The 25,085-nt window shown below is 42.6% G+C and overlaps 2 protein-coding genes across 14 annotated transcripts in view; one reads left to right on the top strand and one right to left on the bottom strand.

The window, feature by feature from the left end:
• Positions 1–205: 205 nt before the first annotated feature.
• LOC120954771 (nose resistant to fluoxetine protein 6) overlaps positions 206–25,085 on the top strand; it is a 57,554-nt gene continuing 32,674 nt past the window's right edge. For 2 of the 13 annotated variants that reach the window (XM_049607399.1, XM_049607391.1), the window contains exons 1-7: positions 223–1,011; positions 7,143–7,289; positions 7,373–7,626; positions 7,722–8,010; positions 8,129–8,313; positions 8,417–8,940; positions 9,044–9,170. In XM_049607399.1, coding sequence (XP_049463356.1) covers positions 606–1,011; positions 7,143–7,289; positions 7,373–7,626; positions 7,722–8,010; positions 8,129–8,313; positions 8,417–8,940; positions 9,044–9,170 — 1,932 coding nt within the window. In that variant the 5' untranslated portion in view covers positions 223–605. Of the gene's footprint in view, positions 1,012–7,142; positions 7,290–7,372; positions 7,627–7,721; positions 8,011–8,128; positions 8,314–8,416; positions 8,941–9,043; positions 9,171–10,036; positions 10,227–10,350; positions 10,500–10,569; positions 10,876–25,085 lie in introns of those variants that run through there. The other 11 variants (XM_040374998.2, XM_049607384.1, XM_049607395.1 and 8 more) reach the window with 11 other exon arrangements.
• Positions 11,176–14,994, bottom strand: LOC120956775 (tudor domain-containing protein 1-like). Its single transcript, XM_049607429.1, has 3 exons — positions 14,154–14,994; positions 13,759–13,846; positions 11,176–12,337 (listed from the first exon to the last, which is right to left on the bottom strand). The coding sequence occupies exon 3, from the start codon at positions 12,282–12,284 to the stop codon at positions 11,550–11,552; it is 735 nt and encodes a 244-aa protein (XP_049463386.1). The 5' UTR covers positions 12,285–12,337; positions 13,759–13,846; positions 14,154–14,994; the 3' UTR covers positions 11,176–11,549.

Genomic DNA, 25,085 nt, shown 5'->3' with positions numbered 1-25,085 from the left:
TCGGACGTGTACCCTGTTTCTAATGAAACTTCCAACAAGCAATTACAATCGCTACTTTCCGTACCTGCTCACACAGCCTTCACCAATATCAAACGAAAGAAATAGAGAGCGAGAGAAGAGCGAGTGAAAAAGACGAGAAGCTGAATATGATTCGCCATGTAGTGGCGGAGCTTCGGGTTCGGGGGAGAAGGGGGCAGCCGCAAGGTAACGCTAACGCCTGGTTCGAGTGTAGTGCAGAAACAAAAACAAAAAAAAAACGAAGCATGTGCACTAGAGTACTATGTAGTCACATGGTGTCCATGTGCGAGGTGCCAGTCGCAAACTAACCTTCCTCCAGTAACGTTCGCACAACCGGGCGGCGCTTTTGGGGCTAGTTGGCATTCTAGTTGGCTAGCAGAGCGAGGTCCTGGCATGCTATAGACACCGGCAGGCAACAACGATCCTGGGTAGAGGTGTAATCGATATTCGTGGAACAACAACTAGCAGCATCAAAAGGGACAGTGTGTGCGTTCTGTTGTGTCTTTGTGAGAGGTGCATGTGTGCGCGCGCGCGTGTGTGTGTGAGAGAGAGTTGTATGTGTGACAGTTTAAGTTGTTCCGAGGAGCATGTCCTGTTCGGGTAGATCCTCGCGGGGAGCGAGCACCGTGGTCGGCGTGATACAACAGCTGCTACTACTGCTACTACTACTGGGCGCTGCGTCTACCGACGCACAATGTGTGGGCAGTGTCAGCCAGCGGCTGAAGATGTCCGCCCTGCTCGACAGCATCTACCCGCCCTGGACGGACGGTAGCTGTCTGCTGCGGGAGCCGGCAGCGGAACCGACCAAGATCGACGATCGCCTACCGGTCGACTGGGACAGTCTAATTGTGCAGGCAAACGAAACGATTTCGGCGCTCCCGCCGCCCTCGAACCTGACGGACATGGCGGACTATTTGCTCGAGCTCGGGGCAGACGGCGACAGCCTGGACACTGCGCCAACGGGCAGCGATGAGCTGAGCGCTACCGAAACAGGTGAGCAATCAAGTGTGTATGTGTGTGTGTGTGTGCGTGTGATGATCCCAGAACATCCAGGACTCACCCAAGTACACCAGGACGGAGTGGTGCACACGTGCTAGAGAGAATACTTTCACTTTCATTACGCTCATCAATCAATCGTAACCGGAACAGTCCCAGGGCTTCCCCCATCAACGTCGTTCAAACTTTGCCCGTGGTCAGCCCGGAAACTCGCGAGCCATCATCCCCGGAAGCAAACCGTGTGTTGTGCAGTACCTGGAACTGGAGCCTAGAAACAAACGGTACCCCGCGTTTGGTTTCATTTTTGCCCGCGGTGTTATGCTGCCGATTGCTGTTTTTTTTGCCAGCACTAAAACAATAGCACGCTTTTTAACGGTTATGATAACAAAACCCCAATGCTCCGAGCAGAAGAATAAGCAGAAGAAACAAACATCCACACGGGGGTTTCGCTTTCCTTCCAGCCCCTGCTAGGGGTGGAGGGAAAGCAATGGCGCGCCCGCCCTACAGTGACATAAAAACTGCACCGAGTTGAATTGCTTCACCCGGCGCGGCTCGCCCCCAGTCCCGCAGTGCTCTCTGTTGGGCCCTCTGTTGGGGTTGGAATTATGATAGCGCACTGTGCGTTGCGTTTTTCTCCGCCCTTCCTTCCTTCTTCCTCTGGGGCGAAAAAAAAAACGTTTGATTGAGTTTTGAAAGTGAAGTCGGTGCGTCATGCGCGCAAATGTGCTAACCTCTTTAGCTATGCTGCACCCCACCCCGACCGACCGAGCGGCTCGAGGTACGCTCAAGTGCACCACCGTTCACACTCGATGTGTCCCCGCTTTTCTGGCACGCATATGCGTTTTTTTGTTGTAACTCGGCCTTTGCCAGTGCACGACAAACTTGGCCGGTTTTAAAAGCAGACGCAGCAATGATCGAGCCAATCCGAGATCCGGGGATAGAAATTGTGGCAAGAAGCAGTCGAGATTTGTTGTTGTTGCCTTGCTCCTTGGGCTTTATTTTGTCATTTATCCACGAGGTCCAAACCCCTGTACAAAACATTAAGGCAGATATTACAGGATTTAAAATACTTTCCGTTAACCGTGAACTGTTTGGTTCATATCTCTGGTATCGTTCGGACCATATAGAAGATCAAAGTTGGGATTGATCTTATTGCATATATTGTTTTACGGTCTACATGCAGAGATTTTCAGCAGTTCTCATTATTTTGGGACACTTTCTGCAGGGGAAATGAGCTTTATGAGATGGGAATTAGTATTCTTTTTGAAATTCCTGTTGCATTTTCACAAAAAGAGTACCGTAGAGTGCAATTCCTATCATAAAAAATTCATTTCAACTGAGAAAAGACAAGAAGGTGTTCCAAAATTAAGAGAACCCAAAAATGATGAGAAACTAAGCAGGCATTCGCTGTTGCTCATTATGCTCCAAGTACATGCAGAGATTTTCAGGGGTTCTCATAAGTTTCGGACTCTTTCTGCTGAGGAAATGAACTTTATGTGATTGGAATTAGTACCCTGTTAGGACAGTCACAATGGAAATTCCTATTCGATTTGCCCAAAAAAGGTGCCGTCTTGTCCAATTCCTGTCATAAACAGTTTATTTCAAACAAGAAGTCAAGAAGGTATTCTCAAAATGATGAAAAGCTAAGCAGGCATGTCGATGTTGCTCATCATGCTCCAAGTTCTGACAGCTCGGAGCAATTCAGAGAATAGACGCGTTCGCAAACCTTCCAAAATCCGCAAGTCAGCAGCTGAGTTCCGCATTGGAGAAGCAACGGCTAACACCGTCCCCATTCAAAATAACCCCCATTCTAACAGCTTTGTTGACTCAGGCTTTGATGGTCCGTGTGTTGGTTTGAAGTTTTCCAGTGACTCACAACAACACCAAAATTCCAGTGACTTGCGTTAGAATTTCACAGGGGTTTTCTTCCAAAACACATCCTCCGAGAGCGAAACAGTCAACACCACTGCGCTCGGCGGACTTGAGCGCAGTACCCGTTTGTAGATGACCTACAAACGCTGCCAATGTGTGTTTTGCCATGAACATTCCTCCATTCTGATCGTCTAAACGGGTCCAGACGCAAGGTGCAATGCGCGATACTGAAGAAAGCGCACCACGCGCCGTTGGCTTTGCTTTCGCCAACTTCCTTCCAATCTGCCATCACCGGCCCGAGCGCTCACCCCATGACCGTCCCCCGCCTTGGTACCAATCTTCCCACGCTTCTAATTTCAGCACCCTTCAGCACTGACCTTCGGTACGGGCAGCGCGCAGCGGGGTCGTCTCCGTCTAAAGGTGTGCGGGCGCTAAAGATCAAGTACGCGCGTACTGTACATTTCGTACAGCACAGTGGCTTATTAACGCCATCCAACGAGACCATGACACTGTAAACGAGCTGCTGCCGCCGCCGGGCTACTGCGATTAAATGCGCTAACACCTGGAACGGGGCCACACTTGGCCGGTGGGTTGCGTACATGTGCGTACATCTCGACCGATATCTCGACCCTGGCGCGGGTTGGAGGGCAAAGCGAATTAAAGTAGCGGGGTAGCGGCAAGAAAAAAAAAGCCAACCCGTACGGAACACATGCATCGTTTAATGAAGCTGAGATGAGATTCCGGTCTCCGGATCGGTATCTAATGCGGCGCTCATAGTTCAACCCATTGGGGCTGCGAAGTTCGTGACATTGCCCCTACCCGACGCGCACCCAGGGGGAGAGGGTATGTATTTAACTAGCAATCTAGAAAGTTAATGGACGCTCCGTACCTCACACGCAGACCCGTAACCCATCGCTGCCATGGCCGCTGGACATATTAAAGCCGAAAATTGCACCCACTGTACCGGCGGGAGCATAATGATTGGCAGCGCGCCCGGACGGAAGACCGGAAGAGGCCGGTGGGGGTGGGTGGTTGTTTGTGCAAGCTGCGCCGACCCTTGGATTCGGTTCGACTTTTGGCGGATGATGTAACGCACAAAACTGCAGGCGTACTTGCTACTATATCGCGACTATTACACTACCGAGGGTACGGAGTTTTACATAATTGTGTGTGTGTGTGAGTATTTGTATGTCTTCGAGTGTATGGGTGTGTATGGGTTTTGGATATCTGTAGCTCTTCCAGCTATTGTTGTTTCATTTTCTTTACTTTTTTATCACTGTTACCCAGCGCTTTATTTCCCGTGCAATGGTATGCCCGAAACGTGTGGGCATAAATGCACACACACACACACACACACACACACACGCATTCTGATCCGATAGTCGCGATAGCGAAACGATCACGAGGACAATAAAGATATTAAAATGCATGCCATGCGCGTGTTACGATTGCCGTCGCGCTGTGCCCGCGCGCCAGCAATCCGCGCGATGGACCGATCGAATGTGCACAACCGTTTGTTTGCGCGCGCACGATGGCCAAATCTGCCGCTGCCGCCACTGCCGTCGCCGTGTAGCAGCGCTTCATACTGCGCATCGTTTACATTCCGTTTAAGCTGTAAGAGCATTCGGCATTAGAATTGTGCGTGGATGGAACAGATTCTATTTTGCGTAGAAGTTTTGCGCACTGATCTATCGACCTTCGAACGCTTTTCTGCGTTTTGATGACGAAAAGACTTATTTTCGTTCTCAAACCTTGTGCGAAAGGAGTTGAAAAATTTAGCTCGATTGCGTTGTTAAAGTTGTGTTATATGTTTTAGGGAAACATTATAGACACCGAACGTCGAAACTGCAGTAGGCGTCAAATCGCCATACTAAATCAGGGAAAGGAATTCAAAAAAACGTCTCCAAGACAGCTAAAACGTTAGGGATTTTTTTTATTGGAGACAAAAAAAACAATTAAAATTGAAATTAATGTGTTTTTAATTCCCCAACTTTTTATTTTATTTTTGTAAGGTAAAATCGGTTTTTAACGGAATTTTGATTTTTTTACCATGAATTTAAATCGTATCAGAGCACAAGTATTTATAGAGAACCACTAGCTGGAATCGATTCTCGAAGCAACCTAATACGTAGACATCACACACAAACATTTCACACGATGATAATTTTGATCCGCTTAGGCGCGGGTCAATGAAACTGTTTCGGGATAGTCGGGTAGTATCTTTTCCTTAACAAAATGGCCTCATAGCTAGCAAATATTGGCTGATGCAGGGATGAAATTGAAAAGTTATAGTTATTAGTCAAGAGAGTTGTAAAAAAGCTACATTGGTAATTATTGTGCCTATTATTGGGGTTTTCAGGGGTTCACATAGCTGTGGGACACTTTAATAACTATTACGGGAAATGAACTTCAAGCGTTGGGAATTGGACTCTATGGCACCGCATTGGACAGGACCCTTAGAATTTCCTGTGGGATTTCTACAGGTCCAATTCGTAACACATTAAATTCATTTCCTGTAAGAAAGAGTCACAAAAGTGTCCCAGAGCTATGAAAACCCTGTAAATAACCAATGTTTAGAGTACTAGTTCCGAAAGTCGATTTAAAAGCTCAGATAGATATTCTAAGAGTGTTTTTCGATAATTTTATGATTTTTTGCACAAGCATAAACGAAGTGTATTCCATCGGAATGTGAAGATGATATTTTGACATGAGATCTAAAGAACTGTTCAGGAACCCTTTAGATTTAGCACATATTTGGAGTAATGAATAAGAACTATACATTTTTAGAGTTAAGGCGAGCATCACTGTAAGTATGAGTAATGAGCTGATTTGCGTACCTACTTACTTATCCGGCGCTGTAACCGCTTTGCAGTCTTGAACTGCCTCAGGAGTGTAATTCCACGTTTTCTGTTCTGTAAATAATCATACATTCATGATGAAGAACTTCGTTATCAATTAGAGTTAGATTAGTCTTTCGATTAGTTGAAAAGACGAACCTCCATTTATTGTGATAAATTCGGAACGAATCGAAAGCGTTAAACAGGCTAAATACCGGAGAGTTATCTTAGGCGACATGTTGAATTTCCGCGCTCACATTGACTGAATCATCTCGACTTTTTTTTTGGAAAAGTTCACGTCTACAAATAATTAATCTCGCCAAACTTTGATTACTGCTCTCCATTCTGTTTCTTGGCAATGAGGGTTAAGATAAAAGGCTTCAAAGGTTGCAAAACCGCATTATCAGGTTAGTTGTGGGGTGCGGTCGACGTACGCCAACCACTGTAATGCTAGATATTCTCTAGAAAGGCCTGTTGCCTGGGTATCTGGGGGAGATCATAATTTGGTGGTACGACGTCCATCGGCACTGTACACGCAGTGCTAGTGAGCCGAGGGTTCTCGTTTTCCATTCTTAAAATTGCCAGAAACTCTTTGTTCTTCAAAGGGGTAATATGGTACAACAGATTACCCGGAGAAGTTAAGAATGCGAGAAGCTTAGCTGATTTCAAACGTAAGTGCGTCATCTATGTTCAGTAAATTGTGTAACGTGAATTATTTGTAGATGTCCTATGTCACTATGTAATATGTAACTGCAGTTGTCGTCACAATATTGATGATAATGATAAGATTTTTCTATATCCATTCAAATTGAATTTAGAAAAAAAACATAAGAGACAATATTGGCTTGAGACACGCGCGCGTACATGGGAACATTCGGCTTCTTTTGGGGGAAAATTTACTGTCTGAACACGGTCTGTGAGATCACAGCAGGATTCAATAATTGATTATTGTAAGTGGCCAATTCCAGATACATTAGGATCACCTGCTTTGGAAGGTACTGCCCTGGAGCCAAACGTTGATAGCAGTGGAACAGGTCATATGTATGTCGCAGTTGTGTCCTGATAAGTTTTCCATCACTTGCTCGTATAATATATTTCAATATACCTATTAGAGGTATATTCCGTCCTTAACAAACCAGTGTTGGGGTAAGAGGTGGAACTTATCATCATCAAAAGTTGTGGATTGCATATCATTAAGCGTCCAATCATAAATCCTTAACAATTTTCACCGATCAAACGTACCGTGTGGTGTTGTAGTGGTTGAAGGTGAAACCAACTGTTGACCCAACAATATTATTTCTCGATATTTTTTTTAAACGAAATGGTACAATATAAATATGCACACCCTTGAATTATAATCGTTAAAAAAAATTAAAAGGAACCTCAATTTTTCCTCCACAATATTTCAACCGCTCGCAGGATACATCACCTCGCTGAACAAGAAAGTGTTCAGCATCAATGTGCCATTCGATCCTGCCTACAGCGATCGCGTCTCGGCCGAATGCAAACGACAGTCGGCCCTGTTCTTCCGCGCGTATGCTGCATCCGAGCTGTGGGCCCTCAGAAGTAAGTAAAACCGTGTTGCAAATGCCAGGACACCGCGCCCCCAATACTTACCTACGCTTTCTTCGCTCGCTGCCATATTCCAGTGCACGATGCTAGTGCAAAGGTGGGACACGGCATACTGAACGGGAACATCAACCAGTACGGCGATTTCGACCAGTGCCTTAGCATTCAGCAAACCCTCGGCAGCATTGGCGATTCGTCCGCCCAGGCAGCACCGCTCCGGGGGCGGTACTGCATGGCCGAGGTGCAGCCGACGATCAAGCCCAACACGCGCGTCCTGAAGCACCTGTTCGAGCTGGTCCAGGCGCACGGCATGCTGAAGAGCAACTTGGATGATGTAAGTAGCGTGGGCAGAGGGTGTCTTACAAAGTGATTGACTGACCGGGGAAGCACGTTTCTAATTCGTCTATACACACACACACACACACACAGCCCGGTCACCGCGTGCCTCGGTTTTCCACCGTCCACTGGGCGCTGTGCGTACCGGCCGGCTGTACCGCGGCTGACGTTCAACAGTCGCTCGGCGCCTTCCTGCACCACTACATAGCGGACACGGGCCTGCAGACGGAGGTAAAGGTGCATCCGGCACTGTGCCAGACCAAGCACTACATCTGGCACGAGTACTTCACCGATCGGACGCTGCTGGTGTGGTGCGCGTTCGCGCTGTACGCGCTGCTGGTGCTGTCCTCCACCCTGTACGACCTGAAGTTCCAGACCAAAGGTATCAAGCGTGAACGGGATGCTGCTGCTGTTGATTGTGGGGGGGGGGGGGGTTCTTCTCATCTTAAACCACACCCTTTGCTAAAACTAGACCCGCTCTTTGCGAAAACGTTTTGCAGCGGAATGGTTCACGGTGTTTTCGCTCATCAAAAACACCCGTTCGATACTGAGCTTCAAGGAGGAGCGGAACGATATCGCTTGCCTGCACGGTATACGCTTCCTGAATGCGATGCTGCTACTGATTGCGCACAAATCCATGGCCCTGTTCTTCAACCCGTACATCAATCGGACGGAAATGAGCGAGGTACAACAGTCGTAAAGCATCGCTAAAGATGGCAAGATGTTGTTTTTTCTTCTTCTTCTTCTAATCAATATATTGTGTGTTTGTGTGCCCTCTGCTGGTTCAGGTGCTTGGCCAACCGTGGACCGTGATCGGCCGGGCGGCAGCCATCTTCACCGATCCGTTCATCATGTTCAGCGGCTTCCTGACCACGTTCTCCTTCATCGAGCGGCTGCAGAAGGGCCAGCGGGTACGGCTGCACCAGGAGTACATTGGTCGGTTGCTGCGGATTGCCCCACCGCTCGGTGCGCTCATTCTGATCTGCACCTTTGTGCTGCCGTTTCTCGGCACCGGCCCGCTGTGGAATCTGGTGGTGACGAACCACGGCGACATCTGCAAGCAGTACTGGTGGCGCAACATGCTGTTCATACACAACTACTTCGGCTTCAAGAACATGTGCCTCACGCACACGCACCACGTCGGCATCGATACGGAGCTGTTCTTCGTGGCGCCCCTGTTCATTTACTGCGTGTGGAAGTGGCCCCGCCGCGGCCTGATGGGGCTGGCCGCGATCGCCCTACTGACCACCGTCCACCGGTTCTACGTCACCTACAGTATGCGGTTGGCCAACTACGTCTACTTCGGCACGTCGTAGGTGTTTTGGTGTCGGTTGTTGGCGATTCTCGCTGAAGCCTATGATGATAGCTGATCTGTTTTTGCGTTATTTTTTCTTCTTCTTTTTGTTTCGTTGCAGCGTGAAGCAACTGTTTGAAACTGCCGACTACATGTACATACTGCCGTACTACCGTGTCACCGTCTACCTCATGGGCGTTATGCTAGGCTACGTTTGCTCCAAGTACAAAACGATGCAACTCACCGAGGTAAGCGCCGTGCAATCAAGGGATGTGCTCTTTGAAGCGCACCCACGACTCCGATCCGATTCCGGCTATTGTTTGTCCGATTCCGACTCGGGCAAACTCCGAACCACTAGTTCCGCCCAGAATTGGAGTCGTTCGGAGTCATCTGGAATCTTCAAGAGTCCGACTCCGGGCAACTCCGGGCAACTCTGTACGACTCCAGACGACTCTGGACGACTCCGAACGACTTAGGACGACTCCAGACGCCTCCAGACAACTCCGGAGAACTTCGGACGATTCCAGACGACCCCAGACGACTCCAGACGACTTGGGGAAATTCCGGGCGGAACAGATGGTTCGGATTTTGCCAAACCGGCTTTCCGGGTAACTCCGAAACTCCGGGTGACTCCGAAGGGCTCTTAACGACTCCGGACGACTCCGGACGACTCCGAACAACTTCGGACGATTCCAGACGACTCCAGACAACTCCGGGAAATTCCAGACGACTCCAATTCCAGGCGGAACTAGTGGTTCGGATTTTGCCAAACTGGCTCTCCGGTTGGCTCCGAACGGCTCTTAACGGCTCCGAATTACTGCGAACTACTCCGGACGACTCAGGACGACTCCGGACAACTTCGGACGACCCCAGACGACTCCGGGCAATTCCAGTCGCAATTCCGGTCGAGATTGCGAACGACTCCGGATAATTCTGGGTGGACCTACCTTCCGGAATCGGTTCCGAAATTATCGGAGTAGGATCAGAGCCGACCCCAGATTGTTGCCTCCCATCACGCATCACTAGTGCAATCGATTATCAATGCAGTCACTATTTTCATAAAATCAAATGTTTTGTTGTTGTTGTTTCTATGTGCTCCTCTCCTCCTTAACAGAAACAAATGAAAATCGGATGGTACATCAGCACACTGTCCATTGTCGTGGCGTTCTTCGGACCGGCCCCGATGGGCTCGATGCACTACGTGTACAATCCGCTGCACGCCGCGAGCTACGCAGCGTTCTCGCCGATAGCGTGGTGTCTCTTTTTTGCCTGGACCGTCTTCACCGCCCACCTGGGCTATCGAAGTATGTGGCCGCCGAGATGTGTGCCTTTGGTTTAGTTTAAATCATGAATAAGAGGATATATGTATCAATTATTATTATTATTATTTTTTGCTTTCCGCTACCAACCCGCCAAACCCGAGCGCAGACTGGGTGATAGACTTTTTCTCGTGGCGTGGGTTCCGCATCACCACCAGAATATCGTACGCTATCTACCTGACGCAGTTTCCCATCTTCTTCTACAACGTTGGCAGAACGCGGTCGCCACAGTATTTCGAGTTCTGGCCAGCCGTTATCGTAAGTAGAAGCAACGACACACGCGCGGGTGCTGCACATGATCTAATCAGACGGCCATTATCGATTGCAGTTCAACACTAACGAGTACCTGGTCGTGTTTCTCTCATCCTTCCTGCTGACGGTCCTGTTCGAGACACCGTTCATCAACGTGAAGAAGCTACTGTTCAGTAACAACCGACACGCGAAGCAGGCGGCAGGCGGCGGCGATGGCAGCACAAGCGCCACTGAACCATTGGCAGCGCATCCTGCAAAACTTGACGCAGCACCGGGTAGTAGTGCTGGAGGAGTTTGTCCCGGCATGATGGACGAGAATGAAAATAGTCGATCTAATGGGTATTTTGAGTGTGACAAGAGTAAATTAAATTGTTAGGCAGTATTTCGTTTGTGTTCCATCGTTTCACTTCTTTTTCTTGTGATGACACAGTAGCTTGGGAGCCTCGCCGCTGGACCTTAAACATACGTTGCGATGGACACAGTGGTAAATACAAAACGTTGAAATTGGAATTATTGCATGCTAAAAAATAGAAACATATTTAACATAAGTTGATTATTTTAAGATGACCCTTGTAACCAAACGGACGATATCAATACAGGTACAACACACTCACACAAAAATGCTACCCTTGCTACACCTCTCTTAAACAGTGCGATTAAAATAAACTGAGAGATAAACCACTGGTGTTGTTTATGTTTTTTTGCTTGGGTTTTATTATAATTGCTCATAGTTCAAATACAAAAAAATCTAATTCTTTTACTTCTATATCCTCTGGGTAGTTAAATGTTATAAATGCAAAAACTGAGAAAGTAAACCGAATAATGTGTAAGTAAAGAATGAAAAACCTAACTGCCATCAGATTGAATTCAAAGCGAAGGAACGGTCTAGCTTGAAAAAAAACATTAGATATGAGTGATGAATTACTAATCGAACTGCCAACAGCGGCGTAACTGTGTAGCATGAACGATCGAAATTTGTAGTGATCAAATCATAAAAAAGTAATAAAAGTTAGCGAAGAGCCATGGACTTGGTTGTCCATGGGTGTCGCAAATGATTTACTGGTTGGTATCAGCAACCAAATATTGTTCATCTATTAAAGTCTGATAAGCGAGCGTTTGGCAGTCCTTCGCCGTGAAGAGCTCTACCTCTGGCATACTCGTACTCTCCTTCACGTCAGGGCGCTGGATGACTCGCACGTAAAATGATGCTGCTTCAAGAAGCTCCTGCAGCCGTCCGTAAACCTCTGCAATGGGTCGTGTGGCGTTTGGCTGAACGCCCGCCAGCCGCACACATGCATAACTCAGCGGTATCAAACGCAATTCTAGCGGGCACTCGCAGATATCCCTCTTCGGCAAAATTTCCCTACTGAGATAATCCACGTACAGGACATGGACGGCATCTTGCACATCGTCCACCTTCTCTATGATTGCCCGGTAGTATGACCCATCCTCACTGTACCGAGCAAGGCATGGTGCACCCGTCACGAACATAACCGCCTGCTCCTGCTCGCCGGCTGCCTGCATCTGGGACGCTGCCACGGCCTGCACATTCTGGTGCAACCAATCCACCTGCTGCGCAAATTCCGTCACAAAGGGACGGATGTAGAGGGCCGGCTGACATATACAACAGAACACAATATCAGCAAGGAACCCTTCTGCCCGCGGTTCAATCCTCATTTGGTAGGGGTAATGCGCTGCTATCTTTCCCTTGCTCGCCAAGCCTCGTTTGGCTTGACTCGTTTGGCCTCCCGCATCCGAGGTCATGGCCGCAGTGGACTCGTTCTGCATCATCAATACGAAACACCCAATGCAGGATCCTGTACGAATTTTACGTTGGTAAAAATCTGTAAATATACACAAGATTACAGTCTCAGTGTATGAATTTAGGCTAGCGGCTTTCAATCGTGAGGGGGAATTTCCTTCTCACGATGGAAATTTGATGGGGGGGGGGGAATTTTGTTTTAAAATTAGAATAAAATTAAACTGTAAAAATTAAACTACCATCTTGCGGAATCCAGAAAAATATTATTCATCCAACAATCATTTGAGAATCATTATATGGCGATAATTACAAACTTTGCCGCCTTTCGCATGCACCTATCTATCTAGGTGAGTTCAACAATGCTGGAAATATGAAAACAAAACAGAACAAGCCCCGCAATGGATAGGACATCCAAGATCACAAGCGGTGATGTACGTTATCGACTACAGTAGTTTCAAGATACAGAAAAAGCATGCATAACGTCATCAACACAAGAAAACATACTAGTGGTACTAGTGGAAAACATAAAAGTGGAGATCAGCCCTTGATGTTACGTTAGCGTTACGTGTTACGCCTGTTCTCAAAACCCAAGCAGCATTCTTGATGAACGCTTGTACATTTACTTAATTATTTGATACGTGTAATTACATTTAGGGATTTTTGTAATTATTTACTGTAAAAAGTGTGGGAATAACAAAATGCACAGAAAGTAGAGAAATATAACACAACCGCTACTTTGTATGACATTGTCAAAAACATTTAAAGAATAATACGCCACACGTAGAAATAATTATAAATAGGTACGGTACTTCCTCAATCTGTTTATCAAAAGCAAGCGTATCAAAAAATGCACACAAAAAACTAATGCAAGGAACACTAGTTGATTATAACACTGAAACTAGTGTTCCCTTAACACAAAATAACTTGTTTTCTTTTGGTTTACAAACAGGAACGTTGAAGGAAACGAAGCAAATACTACAAAGTACTTCCATAGATTGATGTGAATCGCTTAATATTGAATGCACTAGGGATGGTAGGCTAATGGATACAATTTTGACGCAAAATGTAAATAAGAAAATGTTAGATTTTTTGATTGATTCGGGAGTCTGTTTCAACGCCTTGAGTTTGGATATAGCAAAAGAGCTGGGTTTAGATTGTATGAATCACAACGATAAGGAGGCTTTATCTAGTTTCGATGGATACTTATCCAACACTGAAGGATCCATTCTTATAAAAGTACATATTGGTATATTTGTAAACCTTATTAAATTTTTCAAACTAGAAAAACTTAGCGTTCCAACTATAATTGGAGCAGATTAAAAAAAATACGATGTTGCGGCGGATAATTAATTAATTAATCAATTAATTTTCTGTGAATAATATCATTCTAGTTTTTCATTCAGTTTTTTCTAATTTTCATTAAAAAAAATCTTTTTGCTCTCAGAACAAAAAAGAGCTTCCACGATTCTTGCGGATTAGTCAATCGCCATGATGTATCCTTACCTGGAATATTGTTCCGCGTTGTCTCCGTTTTTCAATATGCTTCCCAGTGTCTGATCACTTCCGTTGCGAAACGCTGTGGGGTTAATTTCTGAAAATAAAGAAAATACAGCTTCAGCGTATGGACCAAACAATAGATTGATTTATGGGGACGAATAATTTCTATAGAATACAATAAAAGGGACGCCTACAGTCCAGCGATCAAATTGTCAGTAAAAAATATTTCATTCTTTGTAATGAAATACTGAGAATTTGGATCAGAATTCCATGCAGCGCCTCAATCGTAAAACCGGAACAAAACTTTATTGAACTCAATTTTGTTCAGTTTTCCGATTGAGGCACTGTATATCACTATAACTAAATACAAATTCAACAATTATTAATCCTGCAATACTTACCGCTTTAATTTGCGACACGTTCACCACGAAAGTTACTGCGAATATGATACGAACAATAGCATGCGTTCCCGAATGCCGCCAGGCCACCTTTGTGATCGTTTTGGAACGATTGTGTTTACAGGCAGTGTCAATTCACTCGATGTTGCACAAGGTGAATACAGGAAGATGGTGTATCTGCCTGCTAAACAAATTCGAGCAGCTTGCGAACTCGCCCCAAGTGCCATCCCAATCAAGGATAATGTATTTAGAAGGTTGATTTTTATCGCTTTTGCTGGGCGACATTGTGGGGGACATCTGTCACTCTCTGCATTCAAATTTCATTACCCCGCACCACCCCTCCCCGATTTTTATACCGGAGCCAAGGTGGAATGTATAATGAGGTGTAGTTATAGCGCTTTTGGCGATCCCCCCCTGGGCTCCGATTTTGACAGATGGTTTTCCGCTTGTATATGTATTGATGGATTGTTTACGTTTTGCATGGTCAATATTTGGTGGAGATCAATTTGGGTGAATATTTTAGTTTATTAGAACACCCGATTTAAAATGGAAATTTTCCTTCGAGAACTTGAAGCGTTCGCCAAACGCGGAAAACTAACTGTCAGTTTTCTTCGTCGATTCTTCTTCCACCTAGCTGTCAAAACGGGCTTATAACTTGACCTGATATCTTTACGGTCCTTGACCGGAGCCCCCGGAAGAGAAATGTCAAGTCGAGAAATGTCATTTTGCTCTGAACAACTTCACCTTGTCATTCATAACACCTGGATCCCAAGTGTAGTTGATCGTAACTATTTTTCCATATCCGTAGCAATAGACGATGCGCAATCTCAGATTGCGCATATATTTATATGTCAAACGGGTCGGTTTGATATATTTATCTGTCAAAAAAAAATTATATATCTCGGACATATAATCTTGAAAATTTATGCGCAATCTTGGCGCAATCTGAAAATGTATGGAAATGACGTTTATAACTCAGGGTTGGCTACGCGAAATAACTTATTTTTTGATAAAACGAATATATGCGCAATCTGAGATTGCGCATCGTGTATTAATACGGTATCTGCTCGACTTGCACTCGATACTCCTGAAATTGTGTTGCAAGCGCTAACCGTATTAATACAAGATGCGCAATCTCAGATTGCGCATATATTCGTTTTATCAAAACATATGTCATTTCGCGTAGCCAACCCTGAGCTATAAACGTCATTTCCATACAATTTCAGATTGCGCCAAGATTGCGCATAAATTTTCAAGATTATATGTCCGAGATATATAATTTTTTTTTGACAGATAAATATATCAAATCGACCCGTTTGACAGATAAATATATGCGCAATCTGAGATTGCGCATCGTCTATTGCTACGGTAAAAGTTTGTTTATTCGTAAATAAGACTTTCTTCCAACGTTACACGATGGCGTGCAGCTCATTTTACAGACATCCCTATCAGCATTAAACGGCTTTGAAGGCATTTAAGGCCTTAGAAGGCGAATAAAGATTTCAACCGAAACTTTCAAGGCTGTAACGGGTTCTCTTCGAAATATTTCAACTTTTTGATTCAACGAGAACAAATAGTTTGCCGCCATCTTCGCTTGTTTATATACTGGTTTTGCACCCTTACTAATGTAACTGCCAAATAGAGCAGTGACAATGCTTTTGGTTCCGAACCGAGAAAGCGTGTGTTCAAATCCTGATTTTTATGATCTTTTTTCTGTGCTTATTTCTTTTTTTATTAATATTTTCTTGCTATAATTAATATAAACAAAATTTTTGTGAGGCAAAATTAAAATAATACCTTTTTAAAAATCACAATAATTACACTATGTTCACCCTTCATTATTAGGATGGGAGAAATATGTATTTAATTTCTCCTTTTATTAGAGTTATCGAAATGAGTTTGATATATTAACACCTTTCAACGGGTTGGTCTTTAACAACCGAATAATGCAGACCATCTTTAATAAAGTGAAATAGCTCAGAGCTTAACGCAAGAGAACATAACACGTAAATCGTGCTATCGAATCTCACGCTCATATCTGGAAACACTACAATAGTGCAGTGCTGAAGACGCTTGTAAGGTTTTCTTTTGACAGTTGCAATTTCAAATTTCAAATGAAAAGCGAAATTTTTCATTGACATATTTCAAAGGCATTTAATTACTGCTAAATGCACTGCTGATCGCCTTCAATTCGCCGGCGATTACAAGGCGATTAGAAGGCATTTAACCGAAATTTGCGGGTAGGGTTACCCAAGATGGCGTATTACAACTCATCATTATATTGCTATCCTTTTCTTGCCATGTGTTTCGACAAGTTTCATCTAATCATAACCTATATAGCCTTCTAACTTTCCGAGAAACAATCTATATGAATAGTCGTGTAGGTCAGATACGTGGGTATCAACACCAACGACCATTACTCAAATCTCACTTGCTTCAGTGCTGGTGATATCCGTTGGAGTTTAGTATTTAAACAATCATATCGCCGTTCTAGTTCTAGCGATGCATAACTTTAATGCGAAACCATACAACAGTACAGAGGGAATGAGAAAGCTCTCCTCCAAGGGAGATCCCATCGATGAGCGTTGCCACCGCCCCTATACCGACTTAGATAGCTGCTCGAAAACTGCTATACAATGCAAACAGTGTTGGAAGGGAGAAATAGCAGGACACTTGCGCAGTCGTATTTAAGTGTGTGTTTATTGTACGAAACACATTGGCGGAATGAATCGCTTACATGTATTTACAGTGTTGGTGAAATGTTTCCCTGCCCAAGTGCCCCCAGTCCGACCAATCAGACTTAATTTACCACTATCTTACCGCTAAATTACCGGTAATTTAAGAGTAATTTAATGGTAAATTAGCAGTCGTTTATTTACCCATTCGAGCAGTTTTGACAGATCCTATTCCTTCTTCTATTTTGTTTTTATTTTTTACGGCCGATTTGTTAATAAATAACACGAAATTTATTATATTACAGTTTAATGGTTATATTCAATCATATTCCTTAACTTATACAGACGATTACAATGTATTTTTTTTTAGCAAACTCGACTTGAACCGCCGCTTCACCCGCTGAAGGTGATGCACAATTAGCACTAATAAACGCAATTTCTTGGCTGATTTTTACAGTTTTTAACACACCGCCTACGCCTTCTTCTACTAAAAGATCGTTAAAACAATACTCTTTTTGTTCTTATTTATATCTTTTCACTGACAACAAACGACAACACTTCGTACCGCTAAATTGCTCTTAAATTACTGTTATGGCAGACACAAAACTGCTCGAATGGGTAAATTAACAGAAGGCTGCCTGACTGGGGCTCCTTTCATGCAAGGTTGGGGCGGTGGCAACGCTTTTTCGCATGCGATTTTATCGGACGGCCTGTCAAATTTTTATATGGGATTTGACAGATAACGTCGGACGACGAAATCGCATGTCCGACGTTATCTGTCAAATCCCATATAAATCTCGTCCGATAAAATCGCATCCGATCAGCGTTGCCACCGCCCTTACTGGCGCTAAGCTGTCGGGATTGCGAAGCTTAATTCGAGTAGTATGTGAGTTCACAGACTGCTCGATTTTGTTTTGGGGAGAACATAAAAAAAGTAGACAGATGGAGCTTTCCCAGGTGAACAGCTCGGTTTAACTCATTGCCGTATATAAAAGCTTGAAAGTATGAAAGTGTGAGTGAAAAAACGATATGTTCAAGCGTTGAAGTTGATGTCAGAACTTCGGTAGCTGCCGGAAAACAAGACGCTTACAGTGTCGTCCTCGATTTTCGATAACCAAAACATTCAGCCACTTTACCAAACTCGATCTATTTTGGGAACGATCGTAACGATTGTTAAAATAACATAAATTGGTGGTTTCGTTGGATGTTTTTTTTTTACATTTTGCCATATTGGATGCATAACTGAGCAAGTTTAAAAAATCTTTAGATAAAATAAAACAACTGTTGTATCTACGCAATTGCAACTATCGTTCTCTTCGATCGAGTTTGGGAAAGTGGCTGATTGAGTATATAGAAATAAGGGATCTAGCCAGGAGTATCAGAACAGCGCGGAAACGCATGGATCAACAAAACGAAGTGAAAGAGTGTTTAATTTTTTTTTAATTTGATACATATTGATGAGTATCCATGGTTTGTTTTGGGCCGATAGCTTGAGCTATATTCCGTTTAGGTTGAGAGCTTGAGTCGTTTAGAACCCGTTTAGTGGTCGTTTAGTGGATTTGTGGCACTTGGGTATTGATATGTGTGTGATCAAGTGTGTTGAAAGCGCCAAGATTTGGTGTGTTCGTAAATTAGACTTTCTTTTGTCGATGGACGATGCTGTCGAGCTCGTTTTTCATTCATAGATATGTTTTTTTTTTTTATGAAAAACATCTTTTAACAATTTTGTGTGACGTTATTCTATAAAAAAATAGGTATTATTTAACCCAAGTGACATTTGCTCGAAATTGTTTCCCATATCTGCTCGATTAGTACTCGATACGCTTGAAATTGTGGATTTGTGTGTGATCAAGTGTGTTGAAAGCACCCAGATTTTGTGTGTTCGTAAATTTGACGTTCCTCTATCGATGGACCATGCCGTCGAGGTCATTTTTCATTCATAGCTATGGTTTTTTGATGAAGAACAAAAGCTAGTTTTGTGTGACGTTATTTTATAAAAAATGGATATTATTTAAGTATAAAATGGGAACATGACCGACTATGACGATAGGACACATCATTTTCTAGGGAATCTAGAAGAAAGTAACGGAAAAGCCGTATCACAATTGATTTCAAAGGACTTTTCCTGAATTCCCTTAAACTGGTGCAGTTTAAGGGAAGTTTAAGGCTCCAGTTTAAGGGAATTTGCTCGAATTCCTGATTATTTGTGCTCGAAAATGTCAATTGGGAGATTAAGGGAATTTGGTCGAATTCCCGATTATTCGTGCTCGAAAATGTCAATTGGGAAGATTAAAATGGGTACATGACCAACTATAAAGACAGGAAACATAATTTTCGAGCGTATCTAGAAGAAAGCAACAAAAAAGACGCAACACAGTTAATTTTAAAATACTTTTTTCTAAAATCCCTTTAACTGGTGCAGTTTAAGGGAAGTTTAAGGCTCCAATGTAAGGAACTTTTCTCGAATTACTGGTTATTTGTCTTTGAAAATGTCAATTGGGATTGGTCTTGTAATATATTAAATTTTCGGAAGAACGGAAAATCGGAAGACGCTTGCAGTTTGCTTGTTCAAACTCGAATGCCCATTTTATTTTCTGCTGCTGTCACTTTCGGTTTTGACATTAATCAAGATTCACAGAGACATAAGATGAGACGGAATACCACGATTGCTATAAACAAGATATTACAGTCTCGTAGCCATTTTATACTTTTAAAACACCGTAGCCAAAATTTCCACAGAATAGCGTCGCACAACTTTTGCTCGCGTTCTTCATTGATACCCATAGATGTCCCTACCCGCAAATTTCGGTTAAATGCCTTCTAATCGCCTTGTAATCGCCGGCGAATTGAAGGCGATCAGCAGTGCATTTAGCAGTAATTAAATGCCTTTGAAATATGTCAATGAAAAATTTCGCTTTTCATTTGAAATTTGAAATTGCAACTGTCAAAAGAAAACCTTACAAGCGTCTTCAGCACTGCACTATTGTAGTGTTTCCAGATATGAGCGTGAGATTCGATAGCACGATTTACGTGTTATGTTCTCTTGCGTTAAGCTCTGAGCTATTTCACTTTATTAAAGATGGTCTGCATTATTCGGTTGTTAAAGACCAACCCGTTGAAAGGTGTTAATATATCAAACTCATTTCGATAACTCTAATAAAAGGAGAAATTAAATACATATTTCTCCCATCCTGATAATGAAGGGTGAACATAGTGTAATTATTATGATTTTTAAAAAGGTATTATTTTAATTTTGCTTCACAAAAATTTTGTTTATATTAATTATAGCAAGAAAATATTAATAAAAAAAGAAATAAGCACAGAAAAAAGATCATAAAAATCAGGATTTGAACACACGCTTTCTCGGTTCGGAACCAAAAGCGTTGTCACTGCTCTATTTGGCAGTTACTTTAGTAAGGGTGCAAAACCAGTATATAAACAAGCGAAGATGGCGGCAAGCTATCTGTTCTCGTTGAATCAAAAAGTTGAAATATTTCGAAGAGAACCCGTTACAGCCTTGAAAGTTTCGGTTGAAATCTATATTCGCCTTCTAAGGCGACTTTGAATGCCTTCAAAGCCGTTTAATGTTGGTAGGGTAGTTATTGATTAAAATAATATTCTACTAACAATTTATTGATTGATTCAAGGTGAATTAATCATAAAACTAGTGGATTTTTTAATTTTTATATGAATTTGACATTTCTTGGACCATTATCCGTGCAAATCGATTAACCGGCAACCGCCCGGTCCTGAGCTGCCCGGATAATCGATGTTCCACTGTATATCATCCTTAGCTTTAAAACAATCCTAAAATCTTCTTTTATGACCCTCTCTATCATATTTGCTCTTTGTAATAAGCTCCTCTTGAGTCGGCATGAACGCCATGTTTTACTAAATTGCCTGAAAACAGTGTTATATGTACATACAAAATACAGTGGAGCGCCGTTTATCCGGGTACCTTTTATTCGGCTGTCCGTTAATCCGTGCTGTTGAAAAATGACAGTTCAATACAAAGATGACATTGCGTGCTGAAGAGGATATTTGAAAAAAAAAACGGTTGTCAGAGAATATTTTCTTAACAAAAAACGCTGTAATTCATGGTACATTTCCAATATTGGGGCCCTTTCCGTTTGAAGCGCGTAGGCTGAAATTTCAGCCTGTCAGCTATTTGCATTGTATAGCAGTTTTCGAGCAGCTATCTAAGTGAGTACAATATACAGGTGGGCTTATCCCAAGGTGTATGAATTTAGAAGGCTGATTTTTATCGCTTCTGCTTCTGACCGTAGCAATAGACGATGCGCAATCTCAGATTGCGCATATATTTATCTGTCAAACGGGTCGGTTTGATATATTTATCTGTCAAAAAAAATTTATATATCTCGGACATATAATCTTGAAAATTTATGCGCAATCTTGGCGCAATCTGAAAATGTATGGAAATGACGTTTATAGCTCAGGGTTGGCTACGCGAAATGACATATGTTTTGATAAAACGAATATATGCGCAATCTGAGATTGCGCATCGTGTATTAATACGGTGAATCAAGGTGTTCTAAATGACAAGGTGAAGTTGTTCAGAGCAAAATGACATTTCTCGACTTGACATTTCTCTTCCGGGGGCTCCGGTCAAGGACCGTAAAGATATCAGGTCAAGTTATAAGCCCGTTTTGACAGCTAGGTCGAAGAAGAATCGACGAAGAAAACTGACAGTAGGTTTTCCGCGTTTGGCGAACGCTTCAAGTTCTCGAAGGAAAATTTACATTTTAAATCGGGTGTTCTAATAAACTAAAATATTCACCCAAATTGATCTCCACCAAATATTGACCATGCAAAACGTAAACAATCCATCAATACATACACAAGCGGAAAACCATCTGTCAAAATCGGAGCCCAGGGGGGGATCGCCAAAAGCGCTATAACTACACCTCATTATACATTCCACCTTGGCTCCGGTATAAAAATCGGGGAGGGGTGGTGCGGGGTATTGAAATTTGTATGCAGAGAGTGACAGATGTCCCCCACAATGTCGCCCAGCAAAAGCGATAAAAATCAACCTTCTAAATACATTATCCTTGTTCTGAATGAAGATTTTAAGAGTGTTTTGAGTATTCGTCAATCCTCCAGAAAGCTTGTTTGAGAAAAAGTTTTCACCCGTTCTGCCAAAAAGTGATGTTCAAAATTGGTTATTAAAAAATGCTATGAGACCACCTGGACTACATACACTTTGATTCCAGATTGCACCACCTGATCTCTTTAATGCACCTTGGGATAATTTTAAACAACTCCGTGTTTTCGAGCAGGTACTCGAATCTAATTCTAGCTTTTAGGCTAAAATTTTCTAGACTGAAAATCGCAGGCTAGTTTTTTGTGTGATTTTGTACCGTAGCAATAGACCAGGGGTCTCCAAACTACGGCCCGCGGGCCGCATGCGGCCCTCATGCGCCTTTAATGCGGCCCTCATGCGCCTTTAATGCGGCCCTCATGCGCCTTTAATGCGGCCCGCGAGGACTGGGTTAAGGTTAAATTAAATAGCTTTCTTTTCTAAAAGATTATTTTTTTTACTTCTGAAAGATGAAAATCAAGATTCAATAAAAGAAAACTGCAGAAATTTGATATATTTCAATAGTATTTTCTTATTAAAACGATATTTGAACTTCCACTCATTCTAAAGGTAGCGTCAAAATGGCCCTCAACAAGGTTGATTGTGAAGCAATGCGGCCCGCGAACTGAAAAGTTTGGAGACTCCTGCAATAGACGATGCGCAATCTCAGATTGCGCATATATTTATCTGTCAAACGGGTCGATTTGATATACAGTAGAACGTTGATTATCCGGGGGCGGATTAACCGGCGGGTGGCTTAACCGTGCGCATAAATCTGACAGCTGTTCATACGTACGGCGAAAGTTTGCAGCGATAATCAATTGGGTAACCAGTTTCTTGTGCAGCTTTGTAGTGTCTAGGGGTATTTTCGAAATTCATGTTTGTTCATGAACAGTTGTTAAACCTACAGTTATTGATTAAAATAATATTCTACTAACGATTAATCAATTGATTCTAGGTGAATTAATAATAAAACTAGTGAATTTCATATGTTTTATATGCGTTTGTCATATCTTGGACCATTATCCGTGCAAATCGATTAACCGGCAACCGTCCGGTCCCGAGCTGCCCGGATAATCGACGCTCTACTGTATTTATCTGTCAAAAAAAATATATATATCTCGGACATATAATCTTGAAATTTTATGCGCAATCTTGGCGCAATCTGAAAATGTATGGAAATGACGTTTATAGCTCAGGGTTGGCTTCGCGAAATGACCTCCCAAATAGCCAGTATTGCTTAAGCAGCTCATTTTGGCACGCTAAAGATCGCTGCTCTAATTCGCCTGCTGTAGATAAACAGCATCAAAGTTCCAGGCGGTCCTTCTAAATAGCGCCTAAGCAGCTTCCTTAAGCTACGGTGCCGGGGATTATTTTTCTTTGTGTTTTATTTTCAAGCAAGCGTCATCGATGAAATAAACAACAGGATTTGTTTTGTTTGTGTACATGTGTATATTTTTCAATCCTTAATATTCATAAATTACACGAAACGTATCACAATTTACTGTACAATAACAATCACTTCCTTCAAAATCCCTTCTTCAAAGAACTAATCTAACTTGTACAGCAGCAATGAGATGATTGGCGGCGTCTGTCTTTGACACTATGACAAGACCCACCTTGTACCGATGCCATGCATTAAAAAGCTATAAAGTTCCACCAAGTTCGGTACACGTTCTTAACAAGCCTTAAAGTTCCATCATTAACCCTACACATAGTGTTAATCAGCCGCAAAGTTCCAAAGAGTACCATGTGCCTGTTAAAAAGCTCCATAGTTCCGCAAAGTACCGTCTATCTCTTAATCAGCCACAAAGTACGACATCGGAACGATTTTTCGTTAAACAGCCCTAAATCAGCTATAAAGTACGAGCTGGCTATTTGGGCTATGTTTTGATAAAACGAATATATGCGCAATCTGAGACTGCGCATCGTGTATTAATACGGTATGGATTGTTTACATGATTTCAGCCTCCAACTGTCAAACTCCATACAAAAAACTAACTAGAATCGTGAAGGCCCCCATTATCATCGGAAAAACATGAAGTTCATAAAAACTGGCTAGGATATACCAAAACATAAAAAATTCAAAAACAAATCAGGTCATTTTGATAAAATACCGTGGAGTGCCGTTTATCCGGGCTTCTCGGGACTTGACCTCGCCCGGATATGCGAATAACACGGATAATGAGTCAAATGATATATTTTATCACCAATTCCTGATGAATATTTGGAAAATTATCTTATTTTTTGATAAAAATAACCCAGTTTTTATTGACTTTATGTTTTCCCATAAGAATATTTTAAAATTGCCATGAGTTATAGCATTTTTTGTGACGAAAATGTGCTCTTATAACCGATTTTTCAAATATCCTCTTCATAACGCAATGTCACCTGTGTATTGAACTGTCATTTCTCAACAGCACGGATTAACGGACAGCCGGATTAAAGGTATCCAGATAAATGGCGCTGCACTGTAAATTCTTTGACTCATTATCCGTGTTTTTCGAATATCCGTGCGAGGTCGTGTTCCGAAGAGCCCGGATAATCGGCGCTCCACTGTACGAAAATAATTTTCATTGTTTAAATGTTCTTACTTCAATTGCCGTTTTTCTTATTGGTAATTATGTTAATCAAATTATATGTGAAGCAAGAAATAATGGTGTTTATCAAGTTTTATCTGATTTGATTTTTGCTAGATAGTAAAAGGCATATTATTTATTGAAAATTTGAAGTCAGCATCACCGATTTCACACTTTTTTTCCATTGGGAATACGAGGTGATACTCATGCTGAGTGAAGTACGCAATGGTAATAGGAAAGAGAAAAAAAGGTTCGTCGAGTTCTTTCACATTTTTCTAGGTAGCACTGTTGTAGTAAAACGTATTGGTTGCACAAAGAAAAAGAAAACGATGGAAATATTGGGTTTGTTTTTTTGTAATCTTTATATTTTATATATAAATCCATCATGCATAATTAAATTGAAGTTATCTTTCCTGCGAAACACATCTAGATTAATTGTTGCACGACGGTCTGCTTTGTTACCGACGGTTCGTCTATCCTGTTTCGCATAAACCTTTAATGCATAAATCCGTATGTATGTGTGTATCTTGCTTTGTTCCATTCCCATGAATGTATTATTTGGCAAACTAATGCGCATTAA

The sequence above is a fragment of the Anopheles coluzzii genome, chromosome X, assembly GCF_943734685.1.
Source record: "Anopheles coluzzii chromosome X, AcolN3, whole genome shotgun sequence".
NCBI lineage: Eukaryota > Metazoa > Arthropoda > Insecta > Diptera > Culicidae > Anopheles > Anopheles coluzzii.
Note: the sequence above shows the minus strand (reverse complement) of the source record. Positions and strands in the feature narration are given on the sequence as shown.